The sequence below is a fragment of the Cryptomeria japonica genome, chromosome 9 (genome assembly GCF_030272615.1).
Source record: "Cryptomeria japonica chromosome 9, Sugi_1.0, whole genome shotgun sequence".
In the NCBI taxonomy this organism is placed as follows: domain Eukaryota; kingdom Viridiplantae; phylum Streptophyta; class Pinopsida; order Cupressales; family Cupressaceae; genus Cryptomeria; species Cryptomeria japonica.
The window spans coordinates 723562672-723589414 of record NC_081413.1 but is presented as its reverse complement, the minus strand read 5'-3'; the positions used below and the strand labels follow the sequence as shown (position 1 = coordinate 723589414).

At 38.8% G+C, this 26743-nt stretch overlaps 1 protein-coding gene across 1 annotated transcript in view; it reads right to left on the bottom strand.

The window, feature by feature from the left end:
* LOC131067432 (plant intracellular Ras-group-related LRR protein 6) overlaps nt 1–26743 on the bottom strand; it is a 170858-nt gene that overhangs the window by 95569 nt on the left and 48546 nt on the right. Inside the window, exon 5 of the mRNA XM_058002438.2 lies at nt 17323–17398. Coding sequence (XP_057858421.1) covers nt 17323–17398 — 76 coding nt within the window. The remainder of the gene's footprint in view (nt 1–17322; nt 17399–26743) is intronic.

Genomic DNA, 26743 nt, shown 5'->3' with positions numbered 1-26743 from the left:
CGGCAACATGTAGGGAGGTGAAGGACATCCATGAACTCTGATATATGTAAACTTCTGGAATTGGATGAACCAAGCACCATACCTCTTTACAAACTCTTGTGTGTCTTGAGATAGCCGATTGTGAATCCCGCCTTGCAATGTCCTGGTGATGTTCATCGTGAAGGTATCATTGACTAACTTGTAGTCACTTCTTGGTGGATGATATAAAAGAACATTGGAGTCACCCTGATTGATCCTTTTTTGCGACATCTTCAGCAATCAGAGGCTTTATTCAAGAGAGGATAAGGTACCCTTGGGTATTTTATTCTGTGTATGATTGTGTACAAAATACACGTCAACAAAAGGGCATGAAGATTCTTTCATAAACTCCTCAAAGCTAGAAGTAGAGGTATCAATCTCTGACAAATGAATGCATGCAAGAGTATCCTTGAAGATTTCTAGCAAACTCTCTTGTTGATGATCAAGAGGTGGCTCAACTGCTGAATTGGGAATGACATTTTGAGGGGAGTCGTCTGCTACTGTGTCAGGAGGAGATAGAGGCAGCTCCATGGGAACTGAGGAGGGAATCTCATGAGATGACTCCAAAGCTAGTGACTTAGGAGCATCATCTGATTGTTGTCCTTCTTCTAGATCATCAGGATCAATCACATGAATGTGAAGTTGGGATTTTTCCTTCCCACGAACCGTTGCCTCCTCGGGAGGAAGCACCATTGCCCGACTAACCCGCAACTTGATCCTTGTGCCCGAAGATGATGCACCTTTCTTGTTATCTATTTGAATCTTAGACTTACGCCCGAGGGGTCCTATAGAATCATCTTCTTTTCCAACCTTGATCTTGATGAGCCTAACACCATTACCTTTGAGCCAAGTGTTGGTGTTAGCTAGGATGGGCTGAAATCTCTCAAGAATGGAAGTGCATTCTTTGTGTGACCACTGGATTAAAGGAAGTGGGCCTTCATCAACTCTTTGTGAGACATACTCTGGATCAAGCACATTTCCATCATCAATCATCCCTTGCGGAATGTCCACCAGGTTCAAATCAATAGCCTGCTCAAGGGTGAGCCTATAGTAATCCATCTTAAGAACCTCCTTTTCTGTACAGAGATCACCTAGATATCTTCTATGTGATGCACATGTATGAGGACTTTTTGATTCTCTCCTTCATACCTCAATACTCAAAATCTGCCCTTGAATTAAACCTTTTGAGTTTTATCTCCTACATCTCGATCTCCATAGCTTTGGCTTTGGTGGATGTGATGAGGGAGTACCAGCCAATCTTTAATGGGAGTCCTACAAAATCATGAAGCTCCAAGCAAATGATTAATACTCAAAACAAAAGAGAACCAACAACACCTCACCAAAGACTCAAGAGTCCTCCATGGCAAACCAAGATATCATCTCCAAACCACATCAAGATAACCATCCACCATTAAATGATGAATCCATATCACTACCAAATGCTTTCTAGGCATCGTGATAACCATCTCCTAACTAAAAATCTTGCGTGACCCCAACACGACCAAAGAACTCAACCAAGAGCTCCCAAAGGGGAGAGTCAAACCACAATATCCAAAACAAGAAGATACAAAAATTACATCCTTTGTCAATAGAACCAAATATGTCAAATTGTCACTGCAATTAAAGGCTAAATCCAAGAGCTCCACATGACACCAATACCCATTGCAAAGATTCATCCAACTTCTAATCAAAGTTTGTTCATGGCTCGCAACATATTGCAACAACTTAGAACCAAAATCTTGAAACAAAGAAGATAGAACACATTATGAAATTACATAAAGCTCCCACTGAAAGTGATGTCAAGTTATAAGTGGCATCATGAACAATATCATTACCAAAACTCCACTATGAGTGAACAAAGCTTCTCATGCACCATAATCTACTACTAAGATTCAAATGAACAACTATATCAGATACTCCTAGAAAATCCTTTTCTCACTGCAATCAAAATACCAATATAATAATGGTGACCAATAACAAGGCCTACCAAACCGAATCCTCGTCAAACAATTTACAAGATTAGCACATATGCAACATCTCAAAGAAGAAATACATAATTAGTGCTGCAATTTAAAATAACTGAAAGTTTCAACCTCACATCAATATCATTCATAATAGAGACAATCAGGCACTAGATATTGATTTCCAAGACTCAAACACCTGAATCAAAGCTAGATCCAATTTGCCAAACAAACCTACATAGATGTAACCATAGATCAATAAGAACCTTCCAAGCAGCCATGCAAATCTATATATGTCTCCATCCAAAATACCTTGAACAAAGTCTTTACCATAGATCTACATACCACAAATTATAGTTAACATGTAAAACCTACAAAACCATATCTATAAATCTGAAATCCACCTAAGCATTCAAAAATTAACATCATACATCTCATTTGAACAATGGAATAAGCACAAATCTACAAACCCAACGACTGAAAACAAGAGATCGCTGCAACATAATAGGGAAGGAAAGTTGTCTAAGAGCTTAACCATATGAAACATATCAACTCAACAACTCACAAAGCGTTCAGTGGCTTATCTTCCAGTGCTTTTATTTAACCATGGGCTAAAACCATGAACCCAACATAAGCACTCCAATTTCTCGACTAAATAGTCAGTGTTTCTCCTAACCAAGATGTCAATACCCATCTGACATGAACACCTTTTTACTACACATGACCACAAAGTAAAGGAACAAAACCACCAAACAAGAGAATATACACATATTATCAAACAAAAGCTCCAGGGTACCAAAACATAACAAACTCCATGTAGATCCACAATCCTGAGTTTTCAATACCCAACATAGATCACATTGATAATATCCATGGTTTCCAATCTCACAAATTTGTTAAACAAAGCTAACTCATAAAGCATTCATTGCATTCCCAAAAGCCTTTCAACAACCTTTAATTCCTTCTAAAATATAAGCTTACCAAACTAAGAAAACAGAAATAGAGGAATACCCAAAACCAGTAACCTTCAGCTCTAATACCAAACGTTGGTAAATAAACAAGTTCAATACCAAAGATTGTGAAGGTCAATCTATATCCAATGAATTAATCAAAGGATGAAATACAAGCTTAGATAGCTACAAAATGAAAATCTGAAACTCATATACAAATCCAAAAATAAAATTGCCTTAATGTAGAAAACCATGATGATCCTTCTTTATGATGCCAAAAAACAACCTATATAGCAAACTTAATAAACCTATCTTATGTGAACTTATAACAGCAATAAATAATGATTATCATCAGCATAAGATAGAAGCAATAAGACATAAATGAGCAACATAAGTTCAACACATAACACAAGATTTACATGGAGAAACCCTTGCAAGAAAAACTCCACTAAGACAAGAGGACAAGCTTGCATTACCAACAATAAATGTGCTTATGTTACAATCAAATCAATTCTCCTCCTTGCCTCCATCATAGTGGCACCTATATACATGTGAATAACCTCCTTGTGTCTCCCATTTGTCCTTGTTCCTACAAAGAAACTCTACATTCAACTATTCTACCTCACACTAATTCTACACCCAAAAGGCTGAATTTATAAAATGGCAATAGCTCCAAAACCACCAATAAATATGTCCAAAGAAGCCTCTCCATTCCTCACAAACACAACCCTTGCAATTCCTCCACAAAACTCGAAAAGGCACCGGTTTGGGCTACAATACTTTCTCTCCAACTTGGGTGCCCATTTTTGCAAGATAGACATTACATTAAATGCAATAGATAATGGAATATCAAGAGACATGTTGCCTCTTCCAAGCTCCTACTTGGAGAAGCCCATAGGTCACTCATTTGTCCACTTCTCAAGTCATTAAATATCTTATTCCAAACGTCCATAAGTGGGAGAAACAATATTAAATAATTCTGTTCACAACCCACTTTTACCACTACTAGTGGAACCCATCACCCCTTATAAATATATTACAAACAATAGTGAGAATTAAATATTACAAATTATTTTTCCAATACATCCTAAGTGCCTTGGGACACTTTTCAAGGATGTTGGAACCGTGTCATAGGATTTAGAATGTAGATGGCACCTTTATCCTAAGACTTCTCTCAATGCATTGATTTAATGATTAATATTTTTAATTTATACTTGATTGAATCATTGATTTTTGTTTCTTTTTCAAGTGGCACCGTGTTCATCAAATCAATTGATGCTTCAAGACATGCCAAAAATTGTCACATACCTTTGTGAGGCTTTAGAGAAAGTCCTAGTTGAGGTGGGTGAAGAGAATGTGGTGCAAGTGGTGATTGATAATGCAGCAAATGATGTTGTTGAAGGTAGACTAGTTGATGGATAGGCACTCAACATAATTTTTTACTCCATGTGCTGCCCATTGCCTCTTTCTCATAGTGGAGGATATTGGCAAGCTTCCATGGATCAAAATTTGTGTGGATTCAGCGAAAAATATTTGTAAATTTGTATACAATCACACGAGTCCTTAGCCTAATGAGAGTTGACTCATCCTGGCATAACTAGATTTACTACTAATTTCATCACATTGCAATCCTTGATTCAGTCAAAGGTAGCTTTGAGGTGTATGTTTGTTGATGAGGAGTGGACTTCCTCATCCTATGCTACAACTACTGCAAGGATTGATATGACAAATTGCATTTTTTATGAGCCAAGTTTTTGGGTACTGTTGACGTGTATTTTGTACACAGAATAAAATACCCAAAGGCATCTTATCTTCTCTTGAATAAAGTCTCTAACTGCTGAAGATATCGCAAGAAGGATCAGTTAGGATGACTCCAATGTTCTTTTTGGTAGGGTCTCTACGTGTGGATAAGCACCAGTGGTCGTTGTGATTGCTGTGTCATCAAGGGGCCTTACGTTTCCGAAGAATTTTCTAAACTAAACAAGCTCTCAAAAATATCAAAAGAGCAGGGTTTGCAAGAGGTCTAATCTAGTCTAACCCTAAGAATGACTCAATGCGGACGAGACTTGGTGAGATTCTACCAACTTCAATATTGCCATAAATTAACAACTCAATTGAAATTGATGCGATCTTCTAAGGTAACAAATGATTTTTCAATACATCAAAGATCAAGGACACTACCACGAAGGTACATATCCAAGATACAACAACGATTGAAGGTTTAAGCGATTCAAATATCTCCAGTCGACCACGCAAGGCGTTCCTACAATCAGCAAGAAGCTAGTGGTTTGGAAAGTGAATCCTACCAAAGATCAAGTCCAACACTTTGTCCTTCGAATTAACACACTACTTTGATTGAGAATGATTCAAGAAAATGAACAACCATGAAGATAACCACGAGAATTGCAATAAAACACCATAACTTCAATATTTTATTGATCTCAAAACCATCATGTACAACAATTGTTTGAATTCATTCTTCAAAGCTCAATCTTGCTACAAAAACAACTTGCTTCTAATCTCTCTAATTTCTCCTTAATCTCTAATTTTTCTAGTTACAAAATGAAAAGAAATGAGGGTATAAATAGCATCCTCAATTACAATGAACGGTCCAGATCGAAAGAAGATCAATGGCCAAGATTATGACACCTAAACCCTAATTAGGGTTTATTACAAATAGCCCCCTTTTTATTGAACAATATTAAATGCATAGCCAAATATTAAATTTGGCACAAAAATCTGGGAGACATAGACCAATGACAATTAAGGTGCCATGTCATCTATAACAACCTCTCATCTAGAATCTTATTCCCTTTCCAATGCTCTTTTTTAGCATATGTAATGAATCTTGATACGATTCCTTCGATCTCAGCAATTGGAATCTCGGGAAGATTCCTCATTCTTTCTTCTAAGTGGATGACCTAATCAAATGCCTTGAGAAGAGCAGCGTCCCATCCAGGTTCAAGTTCTTTAGTCTTCTCAATCAGGAGCATGGTAGCGAACATCTGGTCCCGTTGCTCATCTGTGATAACATTAGCATCCTTGCAAAAGATGACCTTGACTCTATCCTCCAATTCCTGCAAATCCACATCTGTCTCAACCTCGATCCTCCTGCCAAGAATGGTACGTAGTACCTCAAATACTCTGTCCTGGATCGGGTGGATAACCTCCTCAACATGATTACACCTGGTACTGATGTCCTCGAAGAGAACTTCCTTCATCTGGAGTAAGGTTGACCACTGAAGCAAACTATGAGGTCCTCCATCCATTATCTTTTCCTGTGCTAGGACCTTCCTTGATGTTTGTCTGATTACTTGTAAGACAGGGATGATAACATCTTTAGTATGAGCAAAAGCGGCTACCGTTATCATCAAGTTGTGGATGATCTCAAGAACCTGGATAGCCCTATGAATGGTCTGCATCATCCTTGTTGCAAATTCCATGGCAACTGTATGAGATTTGTCAATCCATGAGCTCATAAGCTGGACCAAACTCCTAACTCTCTCTGCCTCACCAATTGATTGAAAGGGAAGTGCCTGTACGGGTGATCTTGCTGGATCCTGACGTCCCAAAGGTTGATTGAGATGGCTGAAATATGTTCTCCATGCACCGACCTCTCTCTCAAGCTTTCTATTTTTCTCCATTTCTTCTCTAAGCTTGTCTTTCAATGCCTCAAATGAATCAGTGGCATCATCTAGTGTCTGCTCGGTTGTGAGTGGACCAAGCTCAAATGTCTCTACATCATATTCTTCTGCAAGGATTTCACCTTCATACTTGTCCACGGCAGGTGTAGCTATCTGCAATTTTCTGGATCCAGTCTCATCTCTAATCATCTTGGACATCTTAGTGGCCTTCCTCTACTCTGTCACTTCCTGGGAATGTCCGACAAGGCTCTCCAAATCAATCACATTGTCCTCGTCCTCGATCACAATTACCTTCGTTCGTCTTTCCTTTAACCAATCTGGGATGGCTGATCTTGTTTCTTTAACTTGTATTTCCTTAAGCAATTCTTCTTCTCTGGGAGGAGATGTTACTTCATTATCTTCCCTATCTTCATGCAACTCATTATCCTGGAGAGATCCCCCTGGTGACCTTCGAGGTGCCTGTCCTTCTTTATCATTCTGTACCATTGATTCCATAGACTCCTCTATCTCAAATGTCCTCTTCTCTTGCCGAGAAGATGTACCGGATGAACGATCTCGGTTGGCCTCTTGCTTCTTCTTGGAAGATTCTCTTTTCTCAGGTTTCTCTTTCCTCTTCGAGCCTCTTGGAAGGAGATTGCCTTCACTTGCGCTTCGAAGGTTGCCTTCGCTTGCATTTCTAGGATTAGGATTGCCTTCGCTTACACTTGCTCCACCTTCAGTTGGTCTCTCCTCCAAGGTGAAAGTCATAGCTATGCCCTGTTCTCTCAACTTCTGATGCTGCACATCAACCCATCTGCGAGTACAAGACAAGTCTGGAGCCATCAAAGCATCAAGATCCACAACCTCGGGCTCATTCCAATCTAACCTCACTGTTTTGCTTTCTCGATCATAGGATGATTGGAGATGTCTGCCACTATCCTGAGCTTGGTCGGCCACTCTGTAAATCTTGCATTTCCTGATGAAATCCAAAGGCAATCTAGAATGCATCTTTCTTTCAAATTCAAGATCATCTAAGAGATTCATCATAAAATCTTCTATCTGAAACTCATGCTTATATTTCCTACCGATTGTCTCCTCTATATATCCATGTGGATCAAAGCTTTCTCTCAAGGCAAAGAATGAAAATGAATACAAAGCTAACTCCTTCTCTGCGTCATCCATGGCTAGAGCATTAGGACATACCTCAACTGAATTGCCTAATATGATAGGTACAGGAACTCCATTTCCATGTCTGTGTCTGAATGCCTTCGCATAAGCTGCCAACTGTCTTGTTACCTCAAGTAACACTATTCTGTCTGTCGGATATCTCGGCAACATGTATGGAGGTGAACGACATCCATGAACTCTAATATAAGTAAATTTCGGAAATTGGATAAACCAAGCACCGTACCTCTTTACTAGCTCTTGTGCATCCTGAGATAGTCTATTGTGAATCCCGCCTTGCAATGTCCTGGTGATGTTCATCGTGAAGGTATCGTTAACTAACTTGTAGTTGCTTCCTGGTGGATGATGCAAGTGAACATAGGAATCACAAACTCTGACCTCGCCGGGTCCTCCTCCAATCACTCCTCTGTGAGCTAGTCCTGCGTACTCAAAGCTCCTGATCAAGGCATATATGACGTATGAACTCATGTGGAAGGATTTGGTAGCCTTCAGTCTCCTTAATTGTACATCCAAGCAATGGCTAATCATTCTAGCCCAATGAATTGTTCCTTTTCCCTAAACTATCACTTGGATGAAGTAGAACATCCACTTCTCAAAGTAGAAGGCTTGAGGGGCTCCTGTGACTCGGTTGAGCATTGTTATCAAATCTCTGTACTCCTCCTGGAAATCGATCCTATGTGGTGTGTTCGGGATCTTGCTTAGGCGAGGACGACTCTTGAGTAGCCAATTCTTGTTGATGATGCTTAGGCAAGCATCTGGATCATCTTCGTACATGGACCTGGCTCCTTCTATGCTTTTGTAGACCATATCTTTGTGCTCTGGAAGATGGAAAGCCTCACTTATAGCCTCCTCTGAAAGATAAGCTAAAGTGTTTCCCTCCTTGGACACGATCGTTCTGAACTGTGGATCATAATGACGAGCACACTCGATCATCAACTCATGGCACTGAACTGCTGGAGGGAAGCCGGCCGCCTTAATGATGCCACTTTCAATTATCCTCCTGGCGACAGGTGATGGCTTGCCAATGTAAGGGACCTCTCGAAACTTCTTCATACTGAAGTTGCCCAAGTTGGTATCTCCAATGTTGCTCCACTTAGACACGATCTTGGTCTCCAGTTCTTCGTTCTTTTGATCTTCCTTCATAAGAGCTGGACGACTGGTGGATGCTCCCGTCTTCGGGGTCGCCATTGTAATACCTACACAACATTTCATAATAAGTAATAGATTTTGCAATGTATAACTATAGATTAGAGATTAAATTTAGGAAACTTCATGATAAATCTTTGAGTTATCATTTCCTAAACACGACTGAGCTACTGAAATTTCAAAATTTCAAAATTCAAAATTTAAACTTGAGGCTAGGACGATCAAAATTCAAAATTAAGACAAGGGAAGACTTCGCCATACCTCACTTGAGAACTAACTCTAAAATGCAAAATTAAGAAATTCGCCCAGGCAAAAATCGATGTTTGATGATTTCAACGTGATCTTCCTCAAGCGAACGTCATCCTTAGCAACTTCGCCACCTTTGGGGGGGGGTCTTCAATCGAGATGATGGCAAGTTCGCTCCCCTTGAAACCAAGTTCGCACTCTCTTTTAATGGAAATTTCGCACCTTCTTCAATGAAATTCGTACTTCCTCCTTGTCTTCTCCAACTCGCATGCAAAGGATGATTAAATGATGTTTTAAAATGCAATAACTCACCCCTCCTTTATAGGCGCTTGCCGTCTCAATCCCCTCTAGGCCGACTTTGTAAATAAAGCAATTAAAACAAAATTTAAAATAAAAAAAATAAGGCCGACTTTTGTTAAAATATAGAAAATAAAAACCCAAGCGCCCAAATTTATTTTTTTTTATTTAAAATTAATAATTAATTAAAAATGCCTTCATAATTAATTAATTCGATTTTTTAAAGGCAAAAATAATTAATTAAATGTTTTGCGCAATTTTTAAATGCCAATTTTAATTAAATATTTCAAATTTTATCGATTTTTTAGCATTTAATATACTTTGAAAATTATTGGCGCCAAAACATGAGAGGTATAGGTACAAACCATATCGCTCTGGTCCGTGACTGAGGGACAGGAGCGAACTTCATTTTGGCCTTGGTTTTCTCGCCTTTTACGTTCAAAATCACATCCCTTACGTTGAAACTGGCAATTTAAACAGGAATCTTGAACTTGATTGATTTAATGTCGTAAATGAATGCCCTTTATGATCATTATCGCCCTGGTCCCTGACTGAGGGACAGGAGCGAACTTTAGTCTCTAGCTCAAATTTGCGATTTTTTAAACATTGACTCCTTGTCTGTTACCTTTCAAATGACGTTTTCAACCTTGTGTGACTTTGATTTGAGGTGATCCTTTGGAAAGAATGATGGATTTTATGAATATCACCCTGGTCCTTGACTGGAGGACAGGAGCGAATTTGCCTCTTTGCTCAAGTTGATCACTTTTTGACGTTTGGTTTCTTGCATATCATCTTCTCAAGAACATTTTTGACCTTGTGCGACCTTGTACGACCTTGGCTTGACGTGGTTTTTGAAAGAAATGGCCAATGTAGTGAATATCGCCCTGGTCCTTGCCTGAAGGACAGGAGCGATCTTTTATGTCTTGGGCTCATTCTTGTTCCTATCAACTCGCAATTGTCTTCACAGTGTAAAATGATGTCCTTTACTCCTTCTTGAACACTTGAAACGAACATGGCCTTCAAAATTTAGGCACACCTAGAGATTTCGCTCTAGTCCCTGACTGAGGGACAGGAGCGAATCTTTCATTTGTAAGTTCAATCACACTTTGCCAATGTTTAAAATTATCTTCAACGGACTCGTCATGCCCCCTTTCACTTATCCTTGACATGGAATTCGTTTCAACTTGGTGAGAAATTGGTCTAAGGAAGAAATCGCTCTGGTCCCTAGCTGAGGGACAGGAGCGCCTAGGCAAATATGGACCTCACTTTGGTACCTTGCAATCTTCAATTTGTCTTTAATGGATTCGTTACACCTTCTTTGCTTGCCTCAAACTTAATACTCACTTGATCTTTGCCCAAAACTTGCTTTATAAGGAAATTCGCTCTGGTCCCTGGGAGAGGGACGGGAGCTATCACTAAATTTCGCCCTGGTCCCTGACTGAGGGACAGGAGCGATTTTGCTTCTAGGGTCCATTTTCCTCATGATGACATTTCCAAGTTATATTCAACTGATAAGATGTAATTCCTTGGTTCTCCTCAAATCACGAAATCGTTCAAATCTGGCAAGGACAAGGCAATGTTGGATTTTAAGCTTCGGTCCCTCAGTGAGGGACAGGAGCGATTTTTGTTCCTGGCACATTTCCTTGTTTGCGAATTTCTTCAAATTATATTCAACGGAAAGAACATGCCTCCCTTTATCTCTTCCAATCCAAAAATCGTCTTCATCCTGCAAGGACAGTAAAATTTTGAGAAACAAGCTCCGGTCCTTCAGTGAGGGACAGGAGTGATTTTTGTCCTTGAGGGCAAATGTTCATCTTTTCTTTGCAAACGACTAAGTCTGGACGCTCCGTCATGTTGATTTCACCTTTCATTATGCCCTTAACGCTTTAGTTTGATCAAAATGAGGTCAAAATGGCCTAGGCAAGACATTTCGCCCTGGTCCCTGACTGAGGGACAGGAGCGATTTGACCTCAAACTCCAAAAATTTGCCATTTTCGAATCTCAAAATCTTCAAAGGTTTCAATTCGCGTTCGACCACATCTCCTGGCGACCCTGCACAAGACAAATGAAACAAATTAATTCACAAGATGCATAAAACATCATTTTCGCCCTAGTCCCTGGCTGAGGGACAGGAGCGATTTTGCTTCCCTAGGCCAAAATATCATGATTTTAAGATCTCAATCACTTGTCAAGGCAAAAATAAGACTTTCCCAATGCCCGGAATCAATTATCAAAATTTCCAAAATTTAATCAAAAATCCAATCAGACAAAAGTTCACAATCCCATCATCAACACTTAGGCAAAATTTGGACTTGCCTTCAAAATCCCGACTGAACTTAGACCAACTTACTTGACCTCTGACGAATTCACCTCATTTCAAAATTGCATCCTACGGGAGGAAGCTCAATAGCTCTCAAAATGGACTGGACTCTGGCCTGAAAACACTAAAACGGAAACCCTAAGGCTTGACCCTAGTCCAGACGACTGACTCACTAACCCAAAACCCTAAAAAAGCAGAGAGAAGGACGAGCAAAACGAGCAAAAAGAGGGGGTCCCCATTTTGATGGGGCGATGTGTGAAATGGTCACAACAAGTACCTATTGTAAAGATTGTGAAAGTAAAATTTAATTCTACATTACGTTTTAATTTTTATTTATAGTTCTTCTACGTTACCATTTCAGGTACGGATATGGATACGGAATTGGGTAAGGATTCGCGGATTCAGCAAAAACAAATTCCTTCAATACAGGGACCGGTACGTCCATACATATATATATATATATATATAATGTTCAAACATAAAAATTATAAAATATAGTTATATAATTTATAAACTATCACTACCATTATTGATTATTGCAATGATACAATCCATACAAATATGAAATATACAATGTGACTTTCCATACATAAATGGCATATCATAAATCATAAATCCATAATTGCCAATGCCAATAAATATTCATATATCGTAAATGTAATAACTAATATCAAATTCATAATTTGCAAAAAAGATAATATTCAAGATTCAACTGATTCAAGTTTCAAAATGTGAAAATGTCGTGACACAATAAAAATTCAAATTACAAGCCTTGGTTCTCCTGAGTCCACCTGGGTTCCTCGTGGATTCCTCCCGGGTCCTTCCTGGATGGTTGGGTCCTCTGTGAGCCCTACGTGGCAAGACCTATAGTGTACCCAGCCACCTAGGAAGGACCCGAGAGGATGTCATGTCCCCTTTCTAGAGTGGACATCGGAGACGGAAGAGTTGGCCTATCATTGGAGTCTCGTAGGCTAGCAGAGGTTGATTGGGACTCATTCAGTGCATATAGTGATTGGATTTTGGCTTTACAGGCAGTTTGGAGCCAGTTTGGAGCAGTTCCTAGATTTTAGGGGGTATCCCTAAATTTTAGGAGGTCGTGACAGTTGCCAGTCGTGAGGTTATTCATGACCTTTTAGATGGTTTCAGTTTCAAAGAGATTGGGCTTGTTTCCTAAATTTTAGGAACATCCCTAGATTTTAGGGATGAGATTACCAGTGAATCCTTGATTTCCGACTTCAGTCACAGACAGGTGACAGGATGATTTTAGGGTTTGTAATGTCAGTTGGGCATTTTGTGGCTATTTGGGTTATATTTTTAATATTTCCTAAGTTAGCGTTTAATAATTAAATAAGGCTAAGTTGTTAGCCATTTTGGAGTAATAAGGGGATTTTTGGTCTCATCTGGATGCGCATCCTATTGTGTGATAGCTCGTTGGAAAGATCTTGAAATTCTTTAAATCTTTCTCTTTGGTCTCAGGGCAATTCAGTGAGTGGATTTCTGTCTATGGGGAAAAAGGTCATTTTCTAGTAACATGACCACTTTAAAATAAGAAATTATAACATTTCCACTAGACCACGCCACTTGGAGACAATTAGGGTTCGATTTGCAATTGAGAGGGGTTATAAGGGGATAGGAGCTTCATTCTATGATTATCTTTTACACATTTTACATCTTGGATTTGAGATTTGGCTCTGGAAGAGCTTTTCAGCATCTGGGACGCCAACCCCAATGCCTTGCCTGTTTGGGACGTAGCCCCCAATACAGTGGTTTGGATTTGTTTGCAGCTATTAGCATCTTGGAGATTGTACGGCATTCTTTCTGGAGGTTCAGCAATTCTGACAGAGTTCAGCGTGGGGTTTGGGGTTTCTAACCAGTTGGGTGTACTTGGCAGCCGTACGGCTGTACCTGGCAGCCACTTTCCTTCCCACGTGCAGCACTTGGAGGGCTGGAATCTTGCCACAACTTCATTCCTAGTTATGTTACTCTTCCAGCATCCAGGTTGGAATTATTCCTGATTGTAATCTTCCTGAAATTATTGGAAATCTTCATCTGGTCAAATATTTGATTTTATATCCAGAAATCTGCCCTGAATCGAATTTGTTTTGGCTGTATATGAACTTCATTTTCAGTACTTTGTTCATGTACTTGTACTTCATTATTTACTTGTTGAAAAATCATCAAAATACAAAAAAAATTCAACCCTTCTGCAACCTCTGTCTATTTCTGAAAGAAAATATTAATAAGCAGGAAAAATCAATTTAAATAAATAAAAATTACAGCAGATTGGTAAAAGAGATCCATCAGGGATCTTTCAGAGGAACCCAAGTGGAATTAGGCTCGGACCAGGACTGGGGTAGAATTAGAACCCGGACCCAGAGATTATTGCAAAGAATCGGTATCCTAGTATTTTTCTTTTATTTGCTTATTTCCGTTAACATTACTTAAGTTAATGTTTCACAATAATTGCAGTTCATTGAGCCCTTGGTAGTTCTCCTACGAGTTGCTAATGGGGAGAAGCACACAATGTACTACATATATGAGGGCATGGTTAGGGCCAAGAAAGCCATTAGATCTGTTTATGAGGGAGTTGAAGGTAAGTATCCTCCCATTTGCGAAATCATTGATAGGAGATGGTGGCTTCACAAGACCCTCCATGCAACTGCTTATTTCCTCAATCCAACATTCCAATATTGCCCTAATTTCAAGGCGAATGAGGAGGTTTTGGATGGACCCTATTCAATGATAGAGCGAATGTAGCCTAGTGATACCACACAAATAGTCCACAAGCTAGAGACCTTTACGCATGCACAAGGAGAGCTCTTTTCTCATCTAATGTGCAAAGAAAGTCGAAATATATTTCTCAACCAAGTAAAAATATATTTAAGGGCATAACTTAAGTTTAAAAAATAATAAAATTTTCCTCTTTTTATATTATGATTAAATGTTGAAACATAAAGTTGAATAATAAGATTGATTTTTTTTCTTTCTCTCTTCTCAGGTAGATTGTGGGAAATGTTTGGTGCTAATGCACCAAATCTTCATAGGATTGCTATTCACATATTGAACCAATCAAACAGTGCTTCGGGTTGTGAGCACAATTGGAGCATGTTTGAGCACATACACTCCAAGAGGTGCAATAGACTATCCATGGAGAGGTTGATTGATCTAGTCTATGTTCATTACAACCTTTGTCTTAGCCATGAACAGATTTTGGGCACTGACTCTAGCCCCATCATGCTAAAGAAGGTCAATCCACAATCTCAGTGGATCACTGAGGCTAAAGATCCTATCTTTATTGATGAGGACCTTGATCGAGTCAACGAAGCAAATAGAGAGGCTGAGGCTATAGAGGATAGAGCACAAGCAGACACATGCACAATTGATGTTGGTGTGGTGGCACAGAGTCACTGGCAAAGATTACGGCTACTGCATCATCCGAGACCTACCGTAGACACCTTCATATGAAGGATGTAGGCTCCTCTAAGCCATAGACTTTGAGTTATTGTTTTGATGTTTGTTTGGAACTTTTGATGTCATGGATTTCATATTACATGAGTTTTGTATACATTTGACAATATTTTTATATCTAAGTGTGCTATTTCCTTCATCTACAGTTTGCATTTATACTTATGTGATCAATTTGTTGAGACATGGACCAACTAGGACTTGAACCTAGGACCTTCCATACGCTGCTAGAGTGCTCTACCACTGAGCTACTGGCCCCTCTTGGACCAGTCCATCATCAGTCCGGGCGTGGCTTATTTCCAACACCAACACCCCCCCTTAAGCCACAGCTCTCGTGTGCTTGGGGTGTGGCTTGGGGCTCCTAGCCTGGACCTGGCTCTGATACCATGTTGAGACATGGACCAGCTAGGACTCGAACCTAGGACCTTCCATACGTTGCTGGAGTGCTCTACCACTGAGCTACTGGCCCCTCTTGGACCAGTCCATCGTCGGTCCGGGTGTGGCTTATTTCCAACACCAACACAATTTGTACCTGTGTATGTGATCAAATTTTATTTTATTTAATAACGGATGCATGAAGCAAGTTTTAAATCCTTAAAAATCTCTAAATTTCTTGGCTTTTTCACTTTGTCAAATATTTGCCAAGTCCCAAGTCCGAGTCCATGTCATGCTTGCTGAGTCTAAGCTGAGTCTGAGTCTCGTAAATATTAATTGGTAATTACTATTTTTTACAATTGAAAAATCATATATTGTAGTTTTGAAAAAAAAAGTGAATGTCTATAAACAACTCATTATTGCTTATTCATAAGCAAGATCATTTTTTTTGTTCATAAACAAATACGATGTGTTCTAATTTTTTAAAGGTCAAAAAGATTGACTTTGAGCAATGTAATGATTTTTCAACGGTGATAGTGGTGCGGCAATGGTTGTTGATGACTTTCTATGTTGGCCTCATTCATTATTACTTGGTAAGATGGCCTGATTTTTTTCTTCTGAATCTGTTGAAACTTGTAAAACTTGAAAATTCCATTATGAGCCCAATTCCAAATGAAGCCAACAAAATGAAATATAAGTTTTCTGTCCTCCAATTCTAGGTAATCGGAGAGGGTCTTCATCCTTGGGGAGATGCTGAACCAAATCTTTGCAACAAGGGTGGTTTCTAGAAATTGATAGTGATGGAATGAAATCCTTGTCCTAAACAAATAAAACAAACTTCGTACTAGCAATAATCAAAGTTTCAGTTTGATAAAAAAATAATCAAGGAGAGCTTGAATTTACCATCATATGAATTGACAATGAAGTTTTCCACCCTCCTTGACCAGGAAGTAGTAGCAGGTTCTTCTCATAAAATAGCATCTCTTGGATTTCCATATGGGCTGCCAAAAACAGCACAGTGCACAACATCCACTTTACCTCAACAACAAACTATTCATTTATCTCAAACTTAATTTTGTATGAATTCTCCATCTCTACTCCTTGCTTCACCCTGCCAGACAAATAAAAATGAGGGTAATCATATCCTACCACCTGGTTTGTCTACTTCTTGAAAATCAGGTTTGCTTGTGCGCAAGAATCAAAACAGTGTGAAAATGTGTTTTCTTTATTTGAATTTTGATATGAAAAGGTTTGGTGGCTCCAATTCTATTATTGGCCTCTTTGCTACTTAAACATGGGCTCCTCAAAAGGAAGCACGAGCAGCGTTCCTATTCACATTGGAGTTCTTCCCTACCTCTTTGCACTTAATCAAGGAAGTCATAGCCCTTATCTTGCGGTGGTACTCGAAATCAATTCTAAATGAAGCTTCCCACATCTTTCACTCTCTACAAGTCTATGCCTACAGCTCAAACTCAACTTCTAGTAAATAACAACAAAAAATTGGATACCTCAATTTTCGGGCATTATAGTTAACCTACAGCTATAAAACTTGGCATGGATTTCATTGCATACCAAATAAAACCTTTTATACTTAAACAGCTACAAAAGTCTTAAAGGCTAAAAGCTGAAAGTAAGATGATGAATTTTGGACAGTAACTTTTCATGATCAGCACAGTCTTGAATGAATCCTTGCGACAGATGATGCTTCTAAAGTGGATCTAATTGACAAAAAGTACCTTAAGTTCTGTTAGCTCTATGCACTTGCCAAGACTGATTGGGAGGGACGTAAGTTGATTGCTTGCACAGTTCAGTCTGCAACCAAGAAATTTTCCTATGTATATTAGAAATTGAAACACTGAAACGACTAATTCTAAGCAACTAAATGAAAGTAGTGTATATTAAAAAGTGAAAAACTCAAACGACTAATTCTAAGCAACTAAATGAATATAGTGCTTCTCATCTATTCCATCACCATTAAAATTATAGTATGTATTATAAACTCTAACAATTAGAAGAAAAATAAGAACTCAAGGAAAAGGAATTCATAACATTATCAATTAACAAATTGTCCTCAGTCTAATTCTAATTTATTTTGCTTCATATTTTAATATGATAAAAATAAGCCTGGTTGAAATTAGATACTAAATAATGAGACAATAAGAGTGAGCAGCAGCAGGGGAGTGGTGAGGGTAGGACCAGCTGATGGAAAAGAGAATGAAGATTGGGCAATTAATACTCCAAAACAGGCAAATACTTCTGCTCACCAGATCTGCTATAGGTACTAAAGGCTTTGTTCAAGCTTCAAAATCCTGGAATGGCAAACAACCATTGCATCATGCTTTTCTAGGCCTCTCTAAATCCTCAGCTCTCAATGCAACAAAGACTGATTTGGGTAACAATGTTCTGGTAGTTGCTAGGTTTCACAAAAAATGCACATGCAATTCCTAGCTTTTTTTTTTTTCATTTATCTAAATCAAAAATTCTGCAAAATAATCCTGAACTTCCTCATGTAATGGTAGTGAGACAGTGGGAGTCTCTTTCTTCCCCAAAGGCTGGCAGTGAAGAGGTTGGATTGAGATTACCAAGTAGATGGAAAAGTTAAACCCTTCCCCTTCTAATGCAGCTCCCAAATCCTCCAAAATTTCAAAACAGTAGGTTTTCCCTGATTTCTTATTCTTGGGTGATGTTCCATTGTCTTTCAGTAAGAACATGTTCAATCTGATCACAGATGAAGATTGTCTCAATTTTATTGAAGGTGACAAGGCAAGGGATTATTGATTTGTGATTATTAGGGTAAAAGACCCTCTTATGAAAAATTATTAAAGTGGATGGTTTTAATTTTGAGCAACTTTGCTTCACCTTCACTTTCTTTGCTAGAGACTGGTTTCTTCTTGGTCACCTTACAGATTGTACCAGATCAAGACCCAGTGTGGAATACTGATACCTGGTTTTTCACAATCAAGGAGTTTTTGTTTGCCTTAATCTCCTTTTTTTGATCTGGGTCATTTGAGCATACACCACATTAGGGAGAAGGCCGTTGCTGATAAAGCAAAATTGCAGATGGCACAATTTTGATAAATGGGAAATATGAATGTCAGATATCTCACAAAGTTTTTGATGAAAGAAATTGTTATACTGGGCATGCTGGAGTGCATTCAAGGAAAAATGAAAATAGAGCCCGAGATTGGTTGGATCAAACTGAAAATGAAACTAAAGCAGTGGTAGATGATAAAGGGACTTTGGGTTTTGGAAATGGTGGTGTATGTGCAAAACAAAATATAAAAAAGATTCTGTGTTTCCTTGAACCAAAATGGTACTGAAACTAAAGCCGGCTTGAATGTTGAGGATATTTAAATATTTTTGATGATAAACAAGAGCTGCAAATCAAAGTAGAACACTTTCAAGATATCTGGAAGGCCAAGGAGAAGCCAGGATTAGTGAATAAAGAGGACAGTTTAATTCTTGAATCTACAGGAGCTATGCCCATAGTTAACAAGCATGAATTCCTATCAGGCTGTCTTGGCATGAAGTGGTTAGTTTCCAGAGATTTCATTTCTTGAGGACAAGCAATATTTGGGAAGGGGGAACTGTAATGTCCCCTCCATTCAGGCATAGCAATTCTGTTATATTTTATGATAAAAGTTTTTTTAAACACTATAATATTAATTATGTAATAAACAATAATAATAATACTAATTATTTTAATAAATAATAATATTCCTTCTTTTTGGAGCCAACATTCCAGACATTTGAATTTTGGGGCCGATCTGCTGTGCCTCATCCAATGGGTATAAGAATAGGGAAACTTGCCTATTTGAAGGATCAGTTTTTGCATTGAAAATCTACTACTTTGCAAGTATCCTGGCTGGGACGAAACCCTAAGTTTAGGAAGCTCCAGGGAAGACGAAAACCCTATCTGAGCAAGTCATTTACCAGTCAACCTAGGCAGATCTACAGGTGTCCAATTTGCATTTATTTTGCAGGTCAGTGATCAGTCTGGGCTTTTCCAGTGCAGGCACTTGGATTGGTGTTGTCTCAAGGTGCTGGAAGGAGATTTCAGAAATTAGGTCAGATCCTAGAAGAGAAGCTATACTACAAAAGATTGGTCACTAGCAAATGTTACCAGACCAAAGAAAAAGGAGATCAGCAAATTAAAAAGCATCAGTCGAGGGCTTCATGCCTCAGATTTCCTTCCTAGGGCAAATTTACTCCATTGTGTGTTGGTACTGCTGTCAGCAATGTTCATTTGCAAGCTGTGTCAAATCTGAACTCCTGGGGATCAGTAATTAACCAGGTTGCAAGTAGCCATTGTGATAAGTCTGTACATAGATTGCTCAGATCTTTGTTTAGTCTGAAACACTATCATCTATATTACATTTGCAATAAGTTTGAACTGTTAATTTTCGGTGTACTTTGTATGGTGTTAACAATAAACAGTTACTTTGGACAGTATTGGTGTGCAGATCTGTATTCTGATTTCTTCCAGACCTAACTGTGAATTCTCCCTGTCAGATTTTATTAGAACGATATTCAAAACCCTATGTACATTTCAGCATTACAAATCAAGGGTACATTTTACCTCACAGGAAACAACGAGGATCATTAGATTATATTTTAAATGGCAACTAAAGATTGATGATATGGCCCTAAAGAAACTAATAATTGTGATATGTAATTGGCAAATCAATTTAGACTCCTACAATAGCTTGTAAAATTTAGCCAATCTGATCTAATCATGTATTGAATATTGTGACAAAGTTATGAGATAAAATGTTTAATAAAACATTGCCTTGACGATTTAAATAAGACATATAAAAAAATTTTAAAATATGACAATTTAGGTCTCCTTAAAGCTTGAATTATTAGCCCAATTTTGATTTCCAAATTTCAACTGTTAGCCAATTGGCAAATATTCGCCACTAAGAAAACCACTGTAGTGGACCCACTATAATGGATCCTTTAATTCTGTACCAACAGGTCTTTTACCTTATGCTCCACTTTATGTATAATGGTAACAACGAGATAAATTCAATCTTAACCTAATGTTTTGCCTATCATTCATTATCCGTGTACTCTAATGGTAATTTGCATATTCCACAAACTATCATTTCTTGCGTCTCTCTATTTGATTTAATACATGCATTTTATTGTGGCGTTTATGTGTTAAATGCTATAAAATTCAATTGGAGTAGACTCGCTGTATCTTGGGAAGTGTTAAATATATTATTTGAGGATTATCTTATTTGTTCTAACAAGATTTCTCAGTAATGTCCCCTTTTCCAGGTGACATGAGATGAGCAGGGGTTGACCTACCATTCAAGTTCCCGTAGGTCAATGACATGGTTAGGGGACTCATTTTGAGGGTCATGGAGCTTTGCAGGGGCTCTATGAGCCATTTTGGACCTTCAGACGACAGTTCTTATTTTTTAGGGAGAACTGGAAGTTGACTGAATGACCACCTAGGGGACCAAGGAGTAGAGCAGGATCCTTTTGAGCAATTACAGGTGTTTGGAGAGAGGTTCCTACTTTTTAGGGTGAATCCCTACTTTTTAGGAGGTTGTGGCAGTTTCCATATTTGAGGTTCCACGGGACCATACCATGGTTTCAATTTCAGGAAGATTGGGTGTGTTTCCTAGTTTCTAGGAGTATCCCTATATTTTAGGGATGGAACTGCCAGTTGGCCCATCTTGTCTGACATCAGTCACAGACAGGTGACGAAGTTAGATTCATGTTTGGTTGGTTATTTTGGGCTATTATTGGATCTATGGAAATATTTTAATATATTTAAATATTTCCTAAGTTAACGATTAAATAAATTAAAATAAGGCTATGTATATAGCCATTTCGGAGTAATAAGGGGTTTTTGGCTTCATCTGGTTTGATATGCCTATGTGTTATAGCTCGTTGGAAAGGTCTTGAACTTTGCTACATGATTCTCACCTCCCGGAGTCTTTTTGGATGCTTGAAGCTATTTATTCGCAATAAAGTGATATTTTTCTATAATTGGGAAAGTATCACTTTAATTATAAAGCGCAAGCTTTATTATTCTTTAGGGTTCGACTTGCAAAGGGAAAGGAGTTATAAGGAGATGAAAACCTAATTGATAACATCTTTGATCATTTTGAAACTAGTGAATTTGGGAATTGCTCTGTGTTGTGACCATTTCACACATCGCCCCATTGGAATGGGGACCCCCTCTTTTGCCTTAGGGTTTGCTTTCTCTTTGCTTGTTTTTCTCTCTGCTTTTAGGGTTTTGAGTGAGTGAGTGGTCTGCCTGGGCTGGCTAGATTAGGGCTAAACCTTGGAAGCTCGTTTTAGGGTTTTTTTCAAGCTAAGTCTAGTCTCGTTTAGGGAGATTGTTAGTCGTCTGCCTGAAGCCTCAAGATTGCCAGAATGAAGCATATTTTTCAAAAGAGTCAAGTTGGTTAGATCAAGGAACAGGGAGAATAGGTCTCAGGTCAGGTCTGGATTGAAAGAGAGTTTTTTCTTGTCAAGGTCCTGTTTGTTTCCCTGTCTAGCAGAGCCAGTGAGAAAAAGGAGATGGTTTGACTAAGTTTGATGGAAGATGAAGCGAATCAAGGTAACATATAGCCTGGAAATGTCAAAATCACTCCTGACCTTTCCAGAGGGTCCAGGGCGAAAATCCTTGTAGACCTCCTTTTCCTCTCATTTTTGACTGAATGATGCTTTCTGGGGCATGTTTGGAGGTGAATTGATGTGTTCTTGCCTAAAGATGGATTTGATTGTTTTTTTTGAAGAGCAAGATGATGCCTGAAAGGATGATTTTCGCTCCTAACCCTTCCAAAGGGTCCAGAGCGAATTTTATCCTAAACACTATTTGTTGCCTTGGATAGACTTGCAATCTTGTTCCTAGCCTAGAAAATGATCTAATTTTGCATTGTGAGGTGGTTTGAAATTTGAAGACTGAGCAATTTGGCCTGGAATGGTGAATTTCACTCCTGACCCTTCCAGAGGGTCCAGAGCGAAAATCTTGTTAGAGCTTATTTCTTCTTAACTTTGGCTAAGTTCTCATGTGCAAGGTCTCTTGGAATGAAGATTGGACATCATTTGGTACCTTTGAAGATTTTGAAGCTTGCAAAATGAAAGATTTTTGGACAAGAAGGGAAATTTCGCTCCTGACCCTTCCAAAGGGTCCAGGGTGAAATTCCCAAAAGGCTCTTATTTTGCAATGAAGAAGGTCAAGTTTTTAACATGAATGGAAGAAGAATAGCTTGTTTTTGCCTCCTGAAGAAGTTTCAAATTGAAAAAATGAAGGATTTTGCCCAAAAGGAGGAAAATCGCTCCTGACCCTTCCAAAGGGTCCAAGGCGAAAATTCCTCAATCACCTATTTTCTTGCAAAGTCAAGTCAAGTTTTGGTTTTTATGGCATGGATGAGAGAGGAATAGTGTTTTCTTCCTTTGAGAGGTGAATTCAACTTGAAAGGATGATGGAATAACCCTAAAACCTAAAAATCGCTCCTAACCCTTCCAGAGGGTCCAGGGCGAAAATCTCTATAGGAGACATTTCTTGCTTAGTTTGGTCAAATTGAAGTGTCAAAGGCATGGTGAAAGGAAGAATGAACAGGATGAAAACCTTGGGCATGTTTAGAAATGAAGAAAATGAAGGATTCTGGCCAGGAAAGGCAAAATCGCTCCTGACCCTTCCAAAGCGTCTAGAGCGAAATTCCTTGTAAACACATTTTTGGCCTTTCTTGGACATGAGACTTTATTCCTAGCATGATGAAACATGAAATCCCACTTGGCAAAGAAGTTTTAAGGTGAAGAAATGAAGATTTTGGGTCAAGATTGTAATTTTCGCTCCTGACCCTTCCAGAGGGTCCAGAGCGAATTTCCTTAAAACCACCTTTTGCTATCAAATTTTGTTAAGCCAAGTATGGGATAAGGTCAAGCATAGAAAGAATTACCCCTGGGAGTGAATTGAGGTTGCAAGAAATCATCAAAAAGTGAAGGAATTGAGCCAAATGGTGAATTTCGCTCTCAACCCTTCCACAGGGTCCAAAGCGAAATTCCTAAAAGCACCTATTTCCTTGCAAGGTCAAAGCAACTTTTTAGTTTTTATGGCTTGAATGGGTGTGAGGAAGAGTGTTTTACATTTTGAAGATAATTGAAATTGTCAAGAAGAAGCAATCAAGCCTAGAACATGATTTTCGCTCCTGACCCTTCCAGAGGGTCCAAGGCAAAAAACCTAAAACCTATCTTTTCTTCCAAAGATTGGACTAGACCAAGCTTAGACATGGGTTTGAGAGGACTTTTGAATTGCCTTGAAGTGGAATTGGATTGCTAAGGATGAAAATTTTGAAGCCAAGAGGAAAAATCGCTCTTGACCATTCCAGAGGGTCCAGAGCGAAATTTCCAAATTCTCCCTTTTTCTGCAAATTAAAGACAAGATTTTGCTATTCATGACTTGGATGAGAGTGAGGCGTGATGTTCCATACCTTGGAAATGATTTGAAGATGAAAGGATGAAGGAATTGCCCTACAACCTAAAAATCGCTCCTGACCCTTCCAAAGGGTCCAAGGCGAAAATCTCAAAATCCCCTATTTTGCCTTGCAGGAATAAACCAAGCTTGGATGGAGTGAATGAAGAAGACCATTGCCTAGCCGTGAGGGGTGGATTCAAGACAAAATGATGAAGGAGTAAGCCTAAACAAGAAAAATTGCTCCTGACCCTTCCAGAGGGTCCAGGGCGAAAAACCCTAAAATCACCTTTTTCTCCTGAATTTGAGTGAGACTAAGCCTGGACTACAAGGAAAGAACCTATTTGGAATGCCTTGAAGAGGTTTTGGACCTTCAAAAATGAGAATTTTGAGCTTAGGAGAGAATTTCGCTCCTAACCCTTCCAGAGGGTCCAAGGTGAAATTCCCAAAAATGCAATATTTCCTTCAATGTTTTGATGAGCTAACCCAGTAATGGAGATGAATGAACCCTGGAGATTGCCTTGGAGGGGGTCAACGATCAAATTAAGGTGAATTTTGACCTAATAAGCAAAAATCGCTCCTAACCCTTCCAAAGGGTCCAGGGCGAAATTTACATTTTCACCTAATTTTCTCATGTGAAATGATAAAAGTTTGAAATGCAAGACTTTGATTAGGTCAAAACAAACATAAGCTCGCCTTCTGGGAGATTTTGGAGTCTAAAACAAGGTACTCAGGACCTGATTTGAAAAATCGCTCCTGACCCTTCCAAAGGGTCCAGGGCGAAATTCTTGAAAACACCTATTATTCACCTTGTTTAGGCTAAGTTGAAGGCAAAATGCAAATTTGTGATGGCAAACCTAGGTTGTGAAGATTTTGATTCATAAAGCAAACTAGCCTAGATGAGAATTCAATCAAGTTTTGAATGAATTTAGGCCTTCATCACTTTGGATATTTCAGTGCCTAAGAAGCAAAGAGCCTTCATTAAGCCTTGATCAAACCTTGCTATTCCTAAATTTTCACCAAATTTGCCAAATTCAAGACATTTGGGGAAGCTAGATCAAATTCACATGAATTAAGGCCTTTACCATTTAATTAATTAATATTTAAGCCTTAAAATAAATATAAAATCCACCTTGGAGGCCTTAAAATCAATTTAAAAATTTAAAAAATATAGGTGAGCGCTCAAAATGCATTTGTTTGCTTTTACAAGCAAGTCGGCCTTTTCCTAAGGGGAACTTTATTTGTTTTATTACTAAAAAACTAGGTCGGCCTCATAGTTAATTAGGGTGAGCGCCCTATATAAGAGAGGACTATTGTTTCAAAATGCAAATCATTCATTCATTCATTGTTCTAAATGCGATTTTGAGAGGCAGATTGGAGGAGCGAAATCTAGCAGATTGGAGGCGAATTTCTTACCAAGTTGGAGGCTAAATTTCCAGAATTCGCTAAATTTTGAGAAGCTAGTGGAAGGCGAAGCTTTTTGAAGGCTAATTGAGGTGTAGTTCATCCAAAAGAAGACCACAATTCAATCCTTATCCAGCAAAGTCTGATCTTCTTTCTTCATTTTTCAAGGTTCATAGTTAGGCTTTCAAAGGAGAAGGTATGAAGAATCAAATTGTTTCAAGCTCTTATTCAAGACTTGTATTGATTTTCATAGCATTTTTTTTTTTTTAGTCTAAGACTTGAAAATCCAATTTTCATTCATAATTAATTTGGGCAATCATGTCCTTTTCAAATTAATGTTTTGAATTATTCCCTTGGAAGGTCTCAAATGCTATGCTTTAAGGTATGATACTTAAAGACTAATTTTAAATTTTTGTGTAGGCATCAAATGACGACCCCCAAAGCCGGAGGATCTACTAGTCGGCAGGCTCTCATCAAGGAAGATCAGAGGAGCGACGAATTGGAGACCAGGATCATGTCCAAGTGGAATAATGTCGGAGACACCAACTTAGGAAACTTCAATGTGAAGAAGTTTCGAGAGGTCCCCTATATTGGCAAGCCATCCCCTGTTGCAAGAAGGATAATTGAGAGTGGCATCATCAAGGCTGCAAGTTTTCCTCCCACAGTCAAGTGTCATGAGTTGATGATCGAGTGTGCCCGCCACTATGACTCACAGTCAAGGACGATTGTAACCAAAGACGGGAACATCTTAGCCTACCTTTCAGAGGAAGCTATAGGCGAAGCTCTTCATCTTCCGGACCATAAAGACATGATCTACAAAAGCTTGGAAGGAGCAAGGTCGATCTATGAAGATGATCCTGAGTCTTGTTTGAACTTCATCAATAAGAATTGGTCGCTCAAAAGTTGGCCTCGCCTGAACAAGATTCCTAATACACCACATAGGATCGACTTTCAAGAGGAATACAGAGACTTGATAACTTTGCTCAATCGAGTTACAGGTGCTTCTCAAGCCTCCTCCTTCGAAAAGTGGATGTTCTTCTTCATACAACTGATAGTCCAAGGAAAAAGAATGCTCCATTGGGCCAAAATCATTAGCAATTGCCTGGACGTACAGTTGAGAAGGCTAAGACCCACCAAATCATTCCACATGAGCTCATATGTTATATATGCCTTGATCAGGAGTTTCGAGTATGCAGGGCTACCTCACAGAGGAGTGATTGGAAGAGGACCCGGAGAAATAAGAGATTGTGATTCTTATGTTCATTTGCATCATCCGCCTAGAAGTGACTACAAGTTAGTCAATGACACCTTCACGA